Genomic DNA, 20491 nt, shown 5'->3' with positions numbered 1-20491 from the left:
AACCACTAAAAGGGAGAATAAAACACTGAAAAAAATGTTGCAGTTCATATATTCATTGTATTCTTTTGAATATTTATTTAAATTTCTAACTTCTTTGGATCAACACAAGGATATGTATCCTAATAAAAGTGAAAATATAACTCCATTTGGAAATACTTTAAAACATTATATATCATAATGAAGTCACACAAATAAACTTTTTTAAACACAGGCTTTCTCTTTAAAGTTTAAATGTGAGGCAGACAGACATCTGACTTTAAAACAGATGGAACCCCAGAACATTTCCAGGATACATAAAATTGAATTTTGTGTTATATTTTATGTCTGAGACAGCTAACAATATAAATTGATGGCTAGGGTTTCTGTACTGGTTGTTTTTTCCTATCTTCTTTTTCTAACATTCAATTTAACAGTTGTTTCTTTTGTAATCCTACGGATGAGCACTCCAGAATGTAAGATTTTTTTCAGTTATACATATATATATATTTTCAGGTTATTTTCCACTATAGGTTATTACAAGATATTGAATATAGTTCCCTGTGCTATACAGTAAATTCTTGTTACTTATCTATTTTATTTTATTTATTTATTTTTAAAAATTTATTATTTATTTATTTTTGGCTGTGTTGGTCTTTGTTGCTGTGCACGGTCTTTCTCTAGTTGTGGCGAGCGGGGGCTACTCTTCATTGCGCTGCACAGGCTTCTCATCGTGGTGGCTTCACTTGTTACAGAGCACAGGCTCTAGGCATGGGCTTCAGTAGTTGTGGCACACAGGCTCAGTAGATGTGGCTCACTGGCTCTAGAATGCAGGCTCAGTAGTTGTGGCGCACGGGCTTAGTTGCTCCGTGGCATGTGGGATCTTCCTGGACCAGGGCTCGAACCTGTGTCCCCTGCATTGGGAGGCGGATTCTTAACCACTGTGCCACCAGGGAAGGCCCTCTATTTTATGTATAGTAGTTTGTATCTGTTAATCCCATATGCCTAATGTATACCCCACCCCTTTCCCCTTTGGTAATCGTAAGTTTGTTTTCTATGTCTCTGAGTCTGTTTCTGTTTTGTATATAGATTCATTTGTGTTACTTTTTAGATCCCACATATGAGTGATATCGTATAGTATTTGTCTTTCTCGGACTTACTTCACTTAGTGTGATATTCTCTAGGTCCACCCATGTTGTTGCAAATGGCAATATTTCAAAGAATGTATATGATTTTTATAATTTGCTCTATGATTTGTATCTTAAGTGTGTACCTATGGTGTCTACTATGTAATCAAGAGACACTCAGTAATAAATAATATCATTTCATGGAACCTAACATATATATTCTGACACAGGAAAAAAATACAAGTTATCACTAATAAAGTGAGTTTATTTTATATTAAAGTTTTCACAAACCACATTTGTAAAATTACCGCCATACTAGGCCTAAAGATAACCTTTACAAAGGGATTAAAAATTGCAAAACTGCTTTCTCTTAACTACTAAAGTACATAGATTTAAAAGGTGTTAGAAGAGAAAACGTTAATTCATGGTCAATGTTTAAAGAGTTAAAATACATTATATCTGTAGAAAACTGCTAGAAGATTAAATCTTAAAAACATTAAGAGAATAAATGCTGTACTTTCCTTTCAGAAAGCTTTACTCTTAAGTGATGTTTACTGAGAAACATACACTGCATACCATAATAACGATCTTTTCAAAATTTACGTAACTGCTTTGCAAATGGATCAACTTAAACAGAAAAAACCATAGGAAATTGCTTTTCAATACATATTAACTTCTTATTTTTCCTGATAAAAGAAAATCAAAATAAAAATTTAGTTCATTCCAATTAAAAATACAAATTACTAATATTTAACAGTTGTATTATTTTTAATAACACAAAAGTTCAAGCATTCCATAGTATAAACTGTGTTACTTAAAAAGAAAGAAAGAAAAACATTTATCTAACCAATGTTTTACAGAAATTTGGAATATTTGCATACCATATAACACTGTAGAAATCTTTGGTGGTGACATATGGATTAAGTTCCCTGAAAACACTTTAATAATTTTGTTCCATCAATCTGTGTAGTCAAGTATTTATAACTGGTAATGCTGGCAGCCTCATTTTCTACCCAATTCCACATACATATAGGGAAGTGTGTGGAGGGAATCTTATGCAGGGTCTATGGGGGTTTACATAATTAATTCCTTAGCAATAAGGCTTATTTCTGGCCCATTTTTATACCAGAAAAAATATGGTGAACTAAAGAATAGATCAGTTGGTACTTCCAAACAAACCCTGGAAATAGTTAATATTATGAACAAGTTGAATGACTATATAATAAAATAAAACACCAGCTACAATTTCTGGATAAACTTTAATAGCTACCAAAACAGTGCCCTAAAGGCTCGTGCAGCATCCAATGCCCATCCGCCAAGTGGTAAGCAATGGGGGAAAGCAAGGCACTGTGCTCTAGGGATTAACATACCTCTTTTAAAAGCATTAGACTTAAAAGCAGAAAAACAAAAAATGACCTGTTCCACCTTAAAAGAAACAAAAATATACGTTTATTATACAAAATTCAAAAGAAAGCATGCTAAAACACACATAAAAGAAAAGAAGCACATTTTAAGAAATATAAGAAAAGGAAAGAAAGGAAATGATAGAACAGCAAAATGACATTGATTGTATATAAGGATATAACAAACACATCAGAAGAAGCATTGTTAAGTGTAAAGAGATACAATTAAACAGAAGGACTTGCATTATCTCTTTGAAACTAGTGTTGTCCTCCATTAAACGTTTTGATTCTAGAAGTGTAGAGGGATAAATAATTCCTCCAACTTAGGACAGTGTTCATGAGTTTACTATAATTAAAGAATAGGTTTAATACTGAAGTTAGACTTGAAAAAAAATACAGTGGTGCAAATCAGCCCCCAAAGGTAATGTTTTTGATACAAAGTCACTTACTTACATGACCGTGTCAGGCAATTTGAGATGACATTGCCTTTGTGTAGGAAAGATAAGCATGGCACAGGTAGCATTTATACTGGGAAGTCTAGTACTAGGCAAAATAAATAAAACTCTCTTCCAAGAGTTTATAACCAGAATTCATAGGAATTTTGAACACAAAGAGTCTTTCCAGAAACGAAGAGGCTAAAAATTGGTCAAGGTAAAATAGATGAAGATATTCATGGAATTAAACTTTGGGGGAAAATAAGTTCAATGAAGTTTTACTCGGTGGTACTTATCAAGAACGTGAGATAATCTATCAGACATTTTAAGACTTGTATCAAGAGAAATGTATGAATTATATTAAGGTACTCCTGAGTAAACACTCTGTTCTCTACCAACACTCTGAGTAGGTCCTGAATATACATTGCCAGGTGGCTCCACTTCTTAGAAGGCAGAAAGGTCAAAGGTCTTACAAATCTCTCTCCCTGCTTTTTCTTTTGGACAAACAGAAAAATCAAGTAAATTATCTGAACAAGTACAATCATACAAATTTGATTACTGATCACTAAAACCATCATCAGAAATATATTTACTTAAGAGTTCATAATGCATAGTTACCTATGCCACCTAAAAAACCTCAAAGTTCAGTAACTCAAATTCTCTTGGATTAAAAAAATGATATTTTTCTAAAATCTATTCTAATAACTTCTAATATGTAAGATTAACAACATTTGTACTTTGCATCGGCAGGTATCTTCAGGAAATTATCTCAGCCAGAAGTGAAGTGATTCAAATGGTTCTAGTCAATGACAGATTTATAAATCAGCAGCTCGTATCAGTGCCAAGCTTCTGAATGGATTGGCTGTTGGTTAATTTCATGAATTAGAAGATACCTCAGTGCTATACTGGTCTCTGACTCCATTTCACAAAAGCTACCACTTTTAAAAGCTGAAAACATAACCAGTGTCAACAAAAACATGCTAAGTTCAACTACACTATAGAGCTAAATATGGGAAGCTGGTGAATTTTAAAATAACTTCTTATCTGTAAAGAAGGTAAGTAAAAATAGTTAAAATTGAAAAATAAGCTCTGGTTTTTATTATTAAAATTAAATGAATATAACTAATGAAACCCACAGGAAAAGAGATGATGTAATTCAAGGCACAAATTTGACATGCCAGAATATGACAAATAACAATAAACACAGTGTTAATAAAACTTAAAATAAACGTACAGTTGTAAAATAAGTAAACAATTTTCAAGTGTGCAAAACTAGTCAGGAATGAAAGTGCTATGTAGATACCTGGTTTTCAAACATTTGCCTTGAAAACTTTCAGTTGATGGTGGAAAAACTAGAAAGTATTAAGAAAGTAAAAATTTGAAGAATATAAAGCATACTTTATCTTATATTATACCCTTGTTCTATCACTGCTAGATCAGAGGCCTATTTAATTACTATCCTCATGTGATACAGAGGATAGTAACAGACATACAGGTAAACACAATACAATATCACAAAGTCTGGTATATCTTGAACCATAAAAAGACTCTTTTCAAGTATACTGTGGGTTTGTGTTTCACTTTACATCCCAGGCACTCAGTGTTCTGAAGAATGTGACAATAGATAACACAGTATTCTATTATTTCTGATATATCTATCTATCAATTTTTGCATAACTACCTTTAGTAGTCAAGATTTGGAAGTAATTGTTAAAGAAATAAAAACTATTTAAATAGATGAAAGTAAATCCTATCACCACCACAATTTAAAGAATTATTTTAATGTATAAATCCTGAATATATGATGTTAAAAAAAAAAGTTGATGTATTAGCATAATTTGTCTTGGGATACTTGACATGTACATGACTAAAAATAAACTTGTGGTCTCTTCTTCACTTTGTATTTCAGTGACCCATACCGCACCTGAAGAGAGAAATGTGTTATTATTATGACTTAGGTTTTGAAGTAAGACAGGACTTAATAGCTCACAATCACAGTAATAATTTTTTAACTTTTCTGATATAAAGAATCAATTATGCGCTAAGTGTGTACTCGAAAGACAGCACTACCTATATACTCCAAAATGTAGTTGGCATTATGTTGCATATATGCACAGATTATTATCACTAATAAAAAATGAAAACATTAACTGTTATTATTTATGCTTTGCTGGGTACATGTCAATGAACACTGCTCACAATAATCTGAGGTCATTCGCTGAAATCCTCCAATGCTTTCTGGGCACAAAGACAATATATTATTATGGATAGACTTTTACTATTTAATCCTTATTTAGAGTTGGTTCAAAACAAAACTACATACTTAATACTGTTAGCTGCCTTTTTTTTGCATATACGTAGGGCTGGCACTGGGTACTCACATCAACCGTATGATTTTGCTATGTGAGAATACCATTTTCTACTTATAGTGGAAGACTAGGAATTTGCCATTTTCTAAATTTCCAGAGATCCTAATCCATCTGATCTGAATAAAGAATTTTAAATATAGCCGGTGCTCTATTATTCCAATCCTTCATTTATGGATACCCTAAATGATAATGCAGCAGGGAAATCCCTTAATAGTAATCATTGGGAAAACAACTCTATACCTGACTAACCTCTTTTCGGCCTTTCACGGTTTTCACAGATTTCATGCTTTGTGATCTTCGTAGCCCTCTGTGTGTTAACATCTCATCATCTGAATATGGCCCATCCGCTTCTTCATCTGTTTTCCCATCTCCATCTCTCAGTGGAATTCCATCACCTAGACGAGTTGTCAAAACCAGCATGTTTCGGTAAAAGGATGCCAGTCAGCACCGCCTCTTCACCCTGTCTACTGGCGGTTCTCTGCATGGTCTGCATTTGCCAGCTTGCTCTTCTCCCTGTCTCATCTGGAAGGCGTTCCCTGACCTTTACCATCAATCTTTGCCCCTTGCACTATTCTAGAGGAGGCTCATAACGCATTTCTTCCAGGAAGTTTTCCCTGGCCATTCCTATTTTCACTATGCATTTTTCAGAATAATTAAAAATACTTTATTTTTTAGTAGGTTAACACGGCTGTCTTGTTCAAAAATCAAAGAATATAAATAGGTACACAGTGAAAAGTCTCTTCCTGCCCTTTCTCCTTTTTGTGAACTCTTTTTAAAAAAAAAAAAATTATTTATTTATTTGGCTGCACCAGGTCTTAGTTGCAGCATGCAGGATCTTTAGTTGTGGCATGTGGGATCTAGTTCCCCGACCAGGGATCGAAACCGGGCCCCCTGCATTGGTAGCAGAGTCTTAACCACTGGACCACCTGGGAAGTCCCCTTTTTGTGAATTCTAAGCAACCTAAGCAACAGTGTGTTTTGGTCTGTTATTTGTACCTTTGACTTTAATTAGGGACTCAGGGTCCTTCTAACCCCGCAACGTGTCAAACCTTTTGTCAAGACCAGAAATGGTATAGTGAACTTAAGGAGTCATATAAGACCCAAAGGGGATAGAACTTCGGGCAAGATAATTCACTGGGGGCAGGTGATGGAGAAGTTAAACCAACACTGTTGCAGCTGCTAAGATAAAACCCAGCCAGACAGGGTACAGTAATTAGAAACACCACAGGCTATGAGGACTGATGTTAGTCAAAGAAAATAGCCAGCATCAGGAGGGTCAGTGAGAGATGGATCGTGTGGGTGTGCTAACAGGCTGCTATGTGTAGCAACGAAGACTTAACATTGGCCAATATGCAAATATCCAGTCAGGCTGGTTACTGTCAGGAAATCTGAGAGCACCCTGAGGCTGGGATTCAGGGACAAGAACACTCCCATTCCTGAAGCAGTGGTTCTCAAACTTTATTAGAGTTTATTAGCACAAACTTATTGGCACATATTAGAGTCACCTGGAGAATTTACTGATACACACATTGCTGGGCCCGGGGTGGGGCTGAGAATCTACAGTCCTAGCAAGTTCCCAGGTGATGCTTATGCTACTGGTCCCGGGCCCACACTTTGAGAACTACTGCCTGGATGGCGAAAGAGAGGGGCTCAAGTCTAAGGCAACTGGAGTACTACGGAGGTTATAAAGACAGGGGTGAGGGACTTCCCTGGCAGTCCAGTGGTTAGGACTCTGTGTTTTCACTGCCGAGGGCCCGGGTTCCATCCCTGGCTGGGGAACTAAGATCCCATAAGCCGCAGGGAGCAGCCAAAAAAAAAAAAAGACAGGGGTGAGGTTACAAGGCCCCATTATATTTCAAATTCTCCTCCAATAAAGGTAAGGAGCATAGATACCTTCTTCAGATGAGAAAAAAGTAGCAGGTTTTCCAGGCTCAGGAGGGGGCAAGAGATGGACTTCTTGCATGTGAAGAAAAGTATACTGAATAATTGTTTATTAATCTGCTCTCATAGGACATGAATAACTTGAGCATCACTAAGCAAACCATGAAGAGTTATAATTAAGCTTCTTCGTCTCTGATGGGAACATACTGTATAGCACAGGGAACTCTACCTAATACACTATGGTAACCTAAATGGGAGGGAAGTCCAAAAGGGAGGGGATATCTGTATGTGTATAGCTGATTCATTTTGATTTTGTTGTGCAGTGGAGGCTAACATAACACTGTAAAGCAACCATACTCCAATAAAAATTAATTTAAAAAAAAAAGCTTCCTGGTCTCATAATAAGATAAACATCTTTAATTATATATTAAGGAAGTACAATTTTATGCTGCCAGACTTCTAGGCTAGAAATCAGAAAGGATTTGGAAGTAGAATCAGTCATTACCTAGGCCAAGATCCTTTGCTTTCCTGCAGCAGTCAGAGGAAGTTTGTTCTAGGTAGACATGACAGCATGTGCAAAGGCCCCGGGGCATTGGGAAGCATAACTATGTGGAAGAGCTGTGAGGAGGTCAGTGTGGCCAGGGGAGGGAATGGGGTCAGTAGTCCTGGGAAAACCCTCTTGGTGCAATATTAAGTGGAAAAAAATGTATGTATAGAAACAAAGTGTTGAAAAACATAAAAATGAAACCATTATATCTGTTGGAAGTGGGCTTTTAAGTGATTTTAAATTTCTTAATTTTTCCTTTTTTAAAAAAAGTTGCCAAATTTTTATTTAAAAAATTGTATTACTTCTATAAATGGGGAATATAAACCAGAAAAAATATTTTTAGATTGCCATTTGTAGATTTTTCTCTATTGCTGTTGCTTATATAATACACCTAATCCCAATATAATAAAACTAAGGTAAAACATAGAATAAAGAATCAAGGAAAGAACCAGAAAGGAAGCGACTGTGATCAAAAAGTTCTCTAAGGCCACAGATGAAGCATAAGGCTACATTTCAACAAAGACGGCCCTTGCTATTTTAATTGCCTCTCACTTTATGTGATTAGGAATTGGAATTACATTCAAAACAATAATTATATATACATCTTATTCTTTGTTTCCTAATTTCAACTAAAAAAAAAAATCTTAGTTTTCTAAATATTGTTTCAGGAAAAGTGATGGATTGATTTGTTATTCCACAAGTATTGATATTTGAAAAATATTACTACGTGTGAGGCAGTGTACTAAATTATGGGGGATACTATGTTGAAAAACACACAACTGTCTTTTTCTACCCTAAGAAATATATAGTCCAGTAGAGGAGACAGAGTCTAGTGGGCATGACAATACTGTAATAAATGCTGTAAATAGAAGACAAGGACAAGGTGCTACGGGAGCACACAGTAGGGGGAAGTGGGCGGTAAGAGAAGACTTCTTGTAGGACGTGGTGGCCAAGCCGAATCCTGAAAGACTCATGATTCTATATACCGAGCACATGAAGGAGTGGGATGCCAAGGCTGGGAGCTAATATACCAAACGCTATTGAGCTTGGGCTTCAGAGAACAAGGGGGAGGGGGCATTGAAGCATTTTAATCGGAGGGTGACATGATTAGATTTTGGTTCTCTAAAAGAGTCTTCTTGTACTTTGGAGAATGAATCAGAAGTGGATGAGACTGGAAGCAGGGAGGTTACTGCAGTACCACAGGCCAGAAATGATAAGAGTCCAGGGATTGAGGAGACAGTAGCCAAATTTGGGATCTGTTAGGAGATGAAGTCGACAAGCTTAATTTAGCAAGTTATTAAACTAAACTGCATCAAAAAGAGAGGAGTCAAGTCAAATATCTTCAATAAAATATTCATTTTCTATTCCACTTAAAAACCTGAAAATGAGTATATGAAAATTCTGCTGTGAGTGGTGGAAACAGTATTAATCAAAGTTGTCCGAGGATTTTAAAGACTTCGGAAGAGGGGGAGACCCGAGATTACGAGAAAAGCCCGAATCTGGATGCCCTATCTGAACAGGAGCCCGGCGAGTTGGCTGAATGGTTTGCAGGTCCTCCAAGCCCAGGCAAGGGGAAGCTGGTGGGGTGCTGCTGGCGCCGACAAAGGTGATGCCAAGGTCGGCTGCTTTCCGTCATCAGTCTAGACTGGGCAAAATCCTCAAAATGGGGCTGTCCACGCACATTCCTGAGGAGGAGTGACTGAGGACCTAAGAATGAAGAGTCTCTGTTGCCGGGGGCCCTGAGGCCTAAGGCTGCAGCTGTTCGGCCACCTTTGGCCCAGAGCTCTGTTACCATTTTAGGAAAAGTAGCAGATGCTTTTGCAAACTGACCTGGTTTTATTCATAGCTCCTACATCTTAGAATCGGTATATTTTAAGTCCCTCCCTCCCCCCTTATAATAATAATAGCCAATACTGATCCAGTACTTAGCGTGGACCAGGCACTGTTCTAAGCAGTTTCCATGTATTAATGTAAGTGCAGAATCATGGAAAGTTGACTTGGAAGGGGCCTTAGTTATCGTGGTGGAAGGGGCCCTGGATCCATGTGAGGAGAAATGAGTACTTGGCCACTTAACAGCTGTTAAGACCTTGAGTGAGTCTTGCCTCTCTGGGTATCAGTTTTCCTATCTGGTAAGGCGTTGAGGCGGATAGGAGGTGAATACGTTTCTATGTGAACGCCAACTCTGAGCCAGTTGAGCCGACTGGGGCACTGTGTTGAGAGGGATTCTGAGCCAGGGTGGGAAGTGCCACAATCCATTAGCAATGGCTGCCATGGGCACAGGAGCAGAGAGGAGGCATGTCACTTATTTGCCATCTTTGACTAAAGCATCTCTAAGGTCACCCTTGCCAAATTGTTTGAATTCATTGTTCCAGCCCAAGTGTCTCACTAAGTGCAGTCTCTTTATAAAGTAAAAAAAGAGTAAGAATTAGGTTAGGAACCTTGGATACTTCATTTCTGTCATTGAGTATGTGGTCTTTGACAAGTAATTTAATCTCCTTAAGTCTCAGCTTATTCATCTACAAAATAAGGATAAAAATATTTAACCTGCATAGTCATCTTAAGGATTAAATAAATATGTAAAGCATCAAAAACAAGACAAAACAGCAATCTCTTTATGTGCTGGTATATTGAAACTGAATATTGAACCACTTTTAACTAATATGGGAGCAGCAGGTTCTCTGCAGAAAAAATATTTCCACTTATCAGAATGCGGTGTTCTTTCTAAGGAAGTGAACATCATGTTCAAGGTGTCTATTTTCTTACAAAAAAGCATTTGGAGGGAGCTCTTTTTCCCATAGTGACAACATGTGGACTTGAGTAACTTCATCGAAGCAAGACTTCTCTCAATCAGCTAACCTCAAACCGCTCATAGCAAGCCATTACTAGTTTTCAAAAGGGAACCACTTTTCCAAATATTTGAATTCGCTTGTGTTCTGAGCTAACTGTATTGATTACATGAACTATTAGTAAACAGACTTTTCAATATAAATATACTTCCCACACTAAAAAATGTACCAACTTGCTTTTCTTGAGGAAGTTTGGAAGTAAATAAAATAGAAAAAAATTCATGATATAAAAAAGAATACCTTAATTGTTTTCAAAACAAGAAGTAGGTTTGTTTTATTTCTGATTTTACGGGTAACAGGTTGATTAAAAAAAAAATCACTAAAAACCCACAACTCAGAGGTAAATGCTGCTAACATTTTAGTTAGCAGCATTTAGACTCTCTTCCAGACTCTCCTCTATGTACATTTATCTGAAAAATAACTTTACGTATATTAATCCATTTCATCGTCTATCTATTGTGCCTCTATGGTATAGGATCATAACACACACACTGTTTCACTGTTATTGTTCCCCCCGCCCCCAATCTGGATATGTTTTCATGTCAATACGTATAAACTGACATTATTATTTTTCACGGCTAATAGCCACCTTTTTGTTTAACCATTTCTCTTAGGAATTTGGTTTGTTCCAATATTTTGTTACTATAAACAACAACAAGACGAACATTCATACATCTTTGTACCTATATCTTTGAACACTTGTCTGATTATTTCCTTATGACATGTTCTTAGAAGTTTCTTGCTGAGTTAAAAAGAATACATTTTGATAATTCTTGCCAGACTGTCATCAAAAACGATTATTCTACTTTAAACTCTCATAAAAAGTGTATGACAGTGTTTGTTTCCCAACTTTCTTGTTCTTTTAATTGCATGGTTTAAAATTTAACAGAATAACTAATTAACACCTCACTATCCTAAAATATTTTAGTCACACCATTTTAAATTTAATAGATGGATACCATAAAAATAGTGTCATGGATTTTCAAATTTATAATCCTGGTTTTATTTAAATAATTGGAATACAATTCTTAACCAATTCTAAGGTATAATTATGAATAAACTGCTGATAAAGGGCTCAGATTACTGGTCCAAATCAGCAAAATATATATAGCAGTCCCCATAAACAAAATCAGTATACCTAATTTTTAAAATGCATATTAAGAAAATGCCTATTAGGGACTACTTTTACATTATTAAAGTATTAAGGATGATGGTTCAAGGTTCAAAGTTTCCTCACTCTTAAAGGCATTAGTACCTTAATCAATGGCCAATACTTAATTACTACCTCTTAGATAAGCCACCAGCTTTTTAAAGTTATTCATTCTGGGGAGAACTTAGAACAAAGTTCACTATTTTTCCTTTATAAGAAGGGACTGTTCTTTTCTTTCTTTCATTTTTTAAATTAATTAATTCATTTATTTTTGGCTGCGTTGGGTCTTCGTTGATGCACGCAGGCTTTCTCTAGTTGTGGTGAGCGGGGGCTAGTCTTCATTGTGGTGCGTGGGCTTCTCATTGCAGTGGCTGCTCTTGTTGCGAAGCACGGGCTCTAGGAGCACGGGCTTCAGTAGTTGTGGCACACGGGCTCAGTAGTTGTGGCTCACGGGCTGCAGAGCGCAGGCCCTGTAGTTGTGGCACACAGGCTTAGTTGCTCCGCGGCATGTGGGATCTTCCCGGACCAGGGATCGAACACGTGTCCGCTGCATTGGCAGGCAGATTCTTAACCACTGTGCCACCAGGGAAGTCCTTTTTTTTTTTTTTTTTTTAACATCTTTATTGGAGTATAATTGGTTTACAATGGTGTGTTAGTTGCTGCTGTATAACAAAGTGAATCAGCTATACGTATACATATATCCCCATATGCCCTCCCTCTTGTGTCTCCCTCCCACCCTCCCAGGTGGTCACAAAGCACCAAGCTGATTTCCCTGTGCTATGCAGCTGCTTCCCACTAGCTATCTATTTTACATTTGGTAGTGTGTATATGTCAATGCTACTCTCTCACTTCGGGACTGCTCTTTTCAAATTGGTTTTAATTATAAAGGATGATTTTCAGTCTCCCTCAGAAGAAAACTTCTACTTAAAAAAAAAAAAAAGATCAAGTAGCCCTGTACCTTATGGACCTAATAATACTTCAATAAGAAATATCCTGAAGATCTTAGTTCTCAGTTGGGCCTTGAACTACAACTTTCTTATATGCGAAAAAAATGACTAAGGGACTATGTCTTTTTGTTTATGTGTATGTTTCTAAGATCACAAAAATTTACTAAAATTTTAGAATGTATCAACTATGACATGCTTATAATTTACATTAGAACAAGTTAGTTCTTAGTCTACAAGTCATGATTTCAACACATTTTTCCATTGGAGTAATCCTATTTTCAAACCTGTCATCTTTTGTCACCTGCTTAAAACTTTTTATCTTATAAGTCAGTATCCTTCTTTGTTCACAGCACTTACATTAAAGAGGGTTTAATTATAAAACTCAGATGCCACTACGTAGTTTGAATAGCAAGAGTAGAGATCACAGGTCAGAACTAGCGCTGGTGGTAGTGGGTAACCACATCCACTACTCCTAAAAATTCATGGCAGCACAAGGCGCTACTGCTACTTTCTTACCTGGATTATCTCCAGAGTCAACAAAAAGCAAGCACTACACTAACCTTATTTAGAGAAAATTTAGAGGAGGAGACCTACATACAGTTAAGTGTGAAGCTCAAGAATATAAGCTTAAAAATAAATGTTGTTTACCCAAATTCAGGTAGCGACCAGGTATTATTTTAGTACCCATCTTGACTCAAGATCCTAATTATGAAAGAACAATATATTAAAACAAAACAAGCACACCTGGTGATTCACCGGAGGCTGGTTTACTTTTCTTTTTTGTTTCTGGGAGAGGTTGGTATGCTCTTTGTCCCACGGGCTCATCACCTTGGATAGCTGTTAGATCATGCATACTGAAACTTCGTAAACGTTCAGTTATTGCTCCTTGGCTCTATTTAACAGAGAAGTGATAGATCCAAGAAAAGAAATGCACTTTAAAATACTTAATATGTTTCCATTTAACTTTCCTCCAACATTTTATCATGAAGCTTATTCATTTTAAAATGAAACATTCAGAAAAGTTGAAAGAATTCTACAGTGGATACCCATATATCGTTTATATTTTGCTATATCTGCTTTACCACAATATTTACCATCTATCCATCCATCAATCAATTTTTAATGCATTTCAGAGCAAGTTGTAGACATCAGTGCATTCCACTCCCAAACATTTCAGCTTTAAATTTAATTCAAGGATGTAAAAAAATGTATAATGAGCTTATCCTCTCTGTAAACATCAACCATAATATTTCTCTCTCCTAAAAGTAGCACTTTGAGGCTTACGTTTATGATTCAGAAGAACTTTTTAAAGTAAAAGAGATGCTGTTTTAAAGCTAAGTCAGGAATGGTAATGGCTCTACCTAGAACACAGTAAAAAAAATTTGAGAGCCAAAGAATCTTGAGTATGAAACGATATTCAGTTAATGAATTCACCATCTGGCAAAGCATACCTACTAATACACACAATTTGACAATATGGTAGACATTAGGCACAAGTGGGTATTTAAATTTAACTAAAATTAAATAAATTTAAAAATTCAGCTCCTTAATTGCACTCGCTACATTTCAAATGCTCAATAGCCACATGTGGCTAGTGGCTATTGTATTGGACAGTGCAGATACAGGACATTCCCATTACTGCAGAAAGTTCAATGCTTTTCATCACTGCACAGCTTTGAAAGGGACATTCCTAAACTGCTCAGACATAACTACATTTCCCCTCAAAGTATAAAGTTTTGTAAAGAGAAAAGAATAATTTCTAAATTTACCCACTTGAAAATTTGCATAGCATACAGATGACTCATTTCTTATTTATAGCTGGATTAAAAGTATTCTTCTAAAGGTTTTTTTTACACTTATTATTTCTTCTTCTCACACATGTGAATTTATGATTGCCTCTAGTTATAATGTAACTGTAGAAACTCATCCATAATGGTTCATCTCTAAATTTCAAAGCCTAAGGCACTACAAACATTCCAACATTACTGCTAACATGTATTTTACACTGAAGAAAAAGGTCTTGTTTCATGAGTCTTGATTTAGCTACTCCGAGTGAGTGATATCCTATTATGTCAAACCCAAACACCATTTTCACACCCCACTTAAGCTTTGTAATTTCTACCATATTTTTTGAATTATGAAAAAGAATTATTAAAGGGTCTATATCCTCAATAAAAATAATTGGATTCCACACGTTTAAACATTCTTGACAAGGTTTAATTCATTATACTCTCTTTTTATCAGATACCATTTGCTTCTTAAGTAGAGGATGACAGAAGACTTCAGACACACACTGAAAGGAAGTGACCAGTGCTCATCTGAAACAGATGCCTTGTTTTCTCAGAACTGTCATTTTCTCTATTCCTACCTTTGTATTTCTGTGCCCTCTCTCAGCAATTCTTGACTGTTTGCCTATTGCCAAATGAATGATAATATACGTCCATGATACCCTCTACTGTAACTCCCAAACCCTCCCACTCAAGAAAGTACATCTCAGCATGCAAATGAGTCAAAGTGCCATTGAATCAGTCTAGCTTTATAGCACCCACAAACTTTGGTATCTTTAATGATTATAATCAACTAATTACTTAGGGCATATCTCACAAATGAACTCACAAATTAATGTTAGTTCTATTGCTGTACTTTATATATTTTGCCTCCAGAGCAAGATTTTAAGAAACTAGAGAGGGACAAATCTTAGGCTTCTTCTGTTCTCTGAGTGCACGTGGTATGGGACTGATATTGAGTGTGTAATAAGTAAACTAAATACTCTTTTTATGCCTCTTCTTTTTCATTACTCTTGACTGTTGGAAACTTCTCCATAGGTTGCAGCATGTTTTAATGTAAACACTGGAGTTTATATAGAGAGTTTCAGCACCAAACTACAGGTACAATCATGGCTATCTACATGGGTAGATTATATCACCCACTAGGAGTCTGCTTCAGGTTTACATTAAAGGTGAGCAAGGACCAACCCTGAGGTATCTGGGTGATCTATATACAGTATGGATTTTAATGTAGCTCTTGAGTAACCAACCCTCTAGCCCCAAGTATTATCAATCCCCCCAAAAGGCCAGGTACTGTAGACAAAAGCAAAAAGGGGCTGTACCCTCCTTGAGGACCAACGGCACTTCAACAGCCATTATCACTTTGAAAAATCATTTTTTTCCACTGTATATTTTCTAATGGGTCCAGAAGAGAAATAATATGGGGAGAGAAATATTGCACTATTGTGAACTTCAAAAATATTACATAAATTATAAGTATCCAATGTGACCACTTTAAAGGAGAGGTGTCATTATAAAATAATTGCAGCTAAAGGCAGACCTAGTCCCTCTAATTTTTATATATTCAGCACAAAAAGTCCATTAATAAGGGAATTATGTTTGCAATAAAATGTTAAGTGGAAATACCTACCCTCCACCTCAGAATTCTAAATCATGCAAAATATGGGCACAAGTATGCAGTATGGTTATAGTTAGGGAAAAATATTAAAAAATGAAAACAGTGTGATGTTTAGGCAGATGAGTGATTTTTTTCTGTTTTTCAAAAATTTCTTTATATTACAAAATTAGTCATAGATGGTATAGTGAAGTTTTAATTGTAACATAGTATACTATAAGAATTTCTGATCCATTTCTTGATCATTTTTCCAGTATCTAAATCACTTACTCCCATAATTAAAAGAAAAATTGTTTCTACATTTTGAGGGCATAAACAGGGAATTATAGTCACTTGTCAATAACAATACAAAAGATATTGAGATTTTGTTTAAATTAATAATGCCTTTTCAGAAACCATGGAGGACAGCACTGGGATGTCATATTCAAAGTTTTGAGAGAAAAAAAGTTTCAAATGTGTATTGACTATCCAGCGAAACTGTCCTTTAAAGAACAAATTCAGACATACAAAGATTTTTAAAAACTAAGAATTTGTCACTAGCAGCCCTCCCCTATAACAAATACTAAAGGAAGTCATTCCAGCTGAAAGGAAAGGACGCTGGACAGTAAATATAATAGAACCCATGTGAACAAATAAAGAGCACTGTAAGGTCATTAAATAGGGAAATATAAAAGAAAATTTTAAAAATGCTTTGTTTATTTTCTTCCATTTGGTTTATACAATATTAAGCTAAAAAGTATTTAAAAAATGAAGACGGGTTCTAGTCTGAGGAGGAAAATACGTGTGGAAAGAGCAGTCTTAGTCAATAAGTTGGAAGGGCGTTACCATCCACAAGGTAATTCTATATCCCAGTATTTTGGATCCTATTCTCTACAGAATTGTATGTACACTGTCTGTTAAAATTGGTCCTAAAAATCAAAGAGAAGGTAACAGAAAGATAATGATGAGAAAGCAAAAGTCAAAGTGATTAAAAAGCATTCTGTAGAATATTTCACATCATTAGCAGAAGTGTTCCTGCCTTCAGGTAACTCTGAGCTCTCGGGGTTTGAATTTGGATGAGCCCAGAACATCCATTTAAGAAACTAAAAACACTGTAAGGGCTGACTGGGCGGGAGGGCTGGGACCAAATCTAACACATTCAAGCTCTGGAAAGAATCCTTCAGCTGAGAAGCAGCTTCCCGAGCTGGCCTCACACAGAGCTCACTTACATCCAAGGGCACTAGAGAATCTGAATGTCTGCTCAAGTATCCAAGTCTATAGTTGGCATCTGTAAAAAGGGACCCTGAATGTATGACTAATTCTAACTTCTTTATACCCAAACGATTCTGCCTCTGTTTAAATACTTCATATCCTGGTTATATATTACATTAAAGTTGCTATATTTTGTGTTAAATAAGGGGAATTTACCGTGCTTATCAGCATCTTTGTATAAAACCTCAACCTATCCTCTTCACATTTTTAAATTAAGAATTCAAAAACATAATCAGCAATGCTTTATAATCTTACAAGCATACAATCTTTTATGGAACAATTTTTATGCTACTGTTCAATAATGAATAGCCATGAAGCTCTATTTCTTGTTGATCTTTGACATACTACATTATAACTGCAGATAAGGTTAGTCCCCAGTTTTTAGGGAAATGGCTTTTCCCTATGGACATTTAACACAATCTGATCAAGCCTAGAATGGAATTGATTGCATTTGCATTAAGTGAAAAATACATTTTAGTGGTTTTAAGATTAAAGCAATATATATTTATTGAAGAATGTTTGTAACAGAGAAAAATATAAAAAAGAAAGATTATTTGTAACCCATCACCCTAACTACCTATATGTATTTATGTATTCTTTTAGCCTTTTCTGACTCATCATACTTTTAGAGCAGGGTTTCTCGACTTCAGCACTAACGCTATTTTGGGCTAGATAATTCTGTGTGTGTGTGTGTGGATGCCGTCCTGTGCTTTGTAGGATATTAAGCAGCGTCCTTGTCCTCTACCTGAGATGCCAGTGGCAGCACCCCCCTCTAAGTTGTGACAACCCACAAGGTCTCCAGACATTGCCAAATGTCCCTTGGAGGGCAAAACTGCCCCCAGTTGAGAACCATTGTTTTAGAGTATAAGGGGTTTTAGAAGTCAGTTTTTACCCCTTCATTTTACGGGTAAGAAAATAAATACTTAGAGAGATCAGTGCAGATGACTGCCCCAAATCTCACTGCTAATTAGTGGCAGAATCAGGGCTAAAAAATGCTGACAACTCAACTGCTATAGAATTCAACTTTCATTAAAATATTGTGCTTTCCTAGATTGCAGAGAAAAAAAATATCATCTTTCTTCTCCAATGGATGATACTAAACAGCTGAATCTCCTCAAATCCTTTCACGAACAGAAAGCCATTAAAACAGACAGCAAGATGTCAGGATTTCTGACCTAATCATCACCATTTACAGTCAATAAGATTTCAGAAATTTTAACTTTAATACTCTCATTTCTGTGATAATTGATTTTTTATAATATCTGCCAAAGGATTCACCAAGAAGAGGCTGCCAAAGAAAATCCCAAGAGATGGTTAATACGACTAATAGTACTTTTCTTCATCTGTCCTTCGTCCGGCAGGAGTGTTGCTCATCTGTACAAAAGCCACCGGCATTTCTCATGTGAAAGCTATGGGATGTTGAACATCCTCAGTAAAATCCTTGAAGCTCCTTCATATGCTTGTGCTTTGCTCAGTCAAAATAAACTTGTACACTGACCTTGGTAACAGATGCCTGGTAACGAGGTCACAGAACTGAGTAACATTTTCAGAAAATTGCTTTACGGTGTAATAAATGTTCTGATTAGATTCCTATTTTCATCTTTAACATGCTCAGGCGGTTCAACCTGGGAAAACTAGTCAGCGGTACTGCTGATCTTTAAAGGTCACACGGAGAGTCCAATATTTTTAGCCTGAAAGATATTTTTAACAAACCATGTATTGCAAAAAAAAATGTTTAATAATTCTCAAGTCTCTCTATTAGCTTTCTTGCAGTTTCTCCTTAAACTTGACCTATTTCCTATTTCAGTTTCAATTTACTCTTCCGTATGAAGTGTCTGGTTCAGTGATTCTTCCATCACACCGCCTTTCTTTGACATCTCCAGAGATGAAACTAATTTCCCCTACTTTAAAATAGGCACAGTAAAACTTGAGGCAAATAGTGTTAACATTATGCTGTGTTCAGCATATTTAACGACTATTTCTAATGAATAAAATCCAGTATGGTTGATGCCAACATTCCTGTGCTCATGAGGAGAATGGTGAGGGTTGCCTCATACAGTGAGCTTGATAACAAAAGGATCACGAGATCACAAACAAAAGAGAGCATTCCAAAGTGAATTCAAATTACAGGATGTTGTGTTTGTTTGTTTTGCAGTGGTAACTTAAATGACTTTTATGATCTGTTTCCTGCCTTTGAAGTGGGGAGGTGGTTTTGATTTGTTAAATGTATAAATAAAAACAAACATTGAACAACAAAGAAGCCAGAGAAACACAGAATTACTTGTATAGCCTTTCTACAGCAAAGTGTTTCTGTGAGATGATGCTTATTTTTATTTTATTTTTTATTTATTTTTTTTGTCTGCACCGCGAAGCTTGTGGGATCTTAGTTCCCCGACTAGGGATTGAACCCTGGCCCTCGGCAGTGAAAGCGCGGAGTCCTAACCACTGCACTGCCAGGGAATTACCAGATAATGCTTATTTTCATAGTGGAGGGCAAGGGGTAGGCTCTAAGCAACCAAAGATGAGGTAAAATTTTCAGTTAGTGAGTACACATTCAGCTTGACAGTAGTAGCCTGTGAGGGTAAGGACTGTATCTATTTTGTTCATTGCTGCATCCCAAGCACCTACCATATGGTAGGCATTAAATACATACATAGGGACTTCCCTGGAAGTCCAATGGGTAAGACTCTGGCTCCCAATGCAGGGGGCCCGGGTTCGATCCTTGTTCGGGGAACTAGATCCCACATGTTGCAACTAAGACCGGGTGCAGCCAAAATAATTAAATAAATAAATAAATAAATAAATAAATAAATAAATATTAAAAAACATACCATATAGATGTTAAATACATTAAATACATACATGTTGAATAAATATATCGTATGTTAAATACTGATGGCAGCAAAGTATGTATAAAATAAAAATAAATGAGAAGGGAACCAGGATAAGATGATCTAGTTGGGGTTTCTGATTCCTCACACAGAGTTTGGCGGTAGTAAGTCAAAATAAAATAAATACCCTACAAAATAGTGACAATATGTAGGGAGGTGTCTCACAGAGTATGTAGGATTATAAACTTTATTTAAGTGTTAAAGTGAACAGGGCAGGGACTTCCCTAGTGGTGCAGTGGTTAAGAATCTGCCTGCCAAAGCAGGGGAC

General features: G+C 36.2%; 1 protein-coding gene across 3 annotated transcripts in view; it reads right to left on the bottom strand.

The window, feature by feature from the left end:
* Positions 1 to 1852: 1852 nt before the first annotated feature.
* Positions 1853 to 20491, bottom strand: part of REEP3 (receptor accessory protein 3) — a 98483-nt gene continuing 79844 nt past the window's right edge. For 2 of the 3 annotated variants that reach the window (XM_057530833.1, XM_057530831.1), the window contains 3 exons: positions 13424 to 13571; positions 5550 to 5704; positions 1853 to 4864 (listed from right to left, as the gene is read on the bottom strand). In XM_057530833.1, the coding sequence (XP_057386816.1) occupies positions 4808 to 4864; positions 5550 to 5704; positions 13424 to 13571 (360 nt within the window). In that variant the 3' untranslated portion in view covers positions 1853 to 4807. The remainder of the gene's footprint in view (positions 4865 to 5549; positions 5705 to 13423; positions 13572 to 20491) is intronic. The other variant, XM_057530832.1, reaches the window with a different exon arrangement.

This window comes from Balaenoptera acutorostrata, chromosome 16 (genome assembly GCF_949987535.1).
Source record: "Balaenoptera acutorostrata chromosome 16, mBalAcu1.1, whole genome shotgun sequence".
NCBI lineage: Eukaryota > Metazoa > Chordata > Mammalia > Artiodactyla > Balaenopteridae > Balaenoptera > Balaenoptera acutorostrata.
This window is presented reverse-complemented; position numbering and strand designations above follow the sequence as displayed.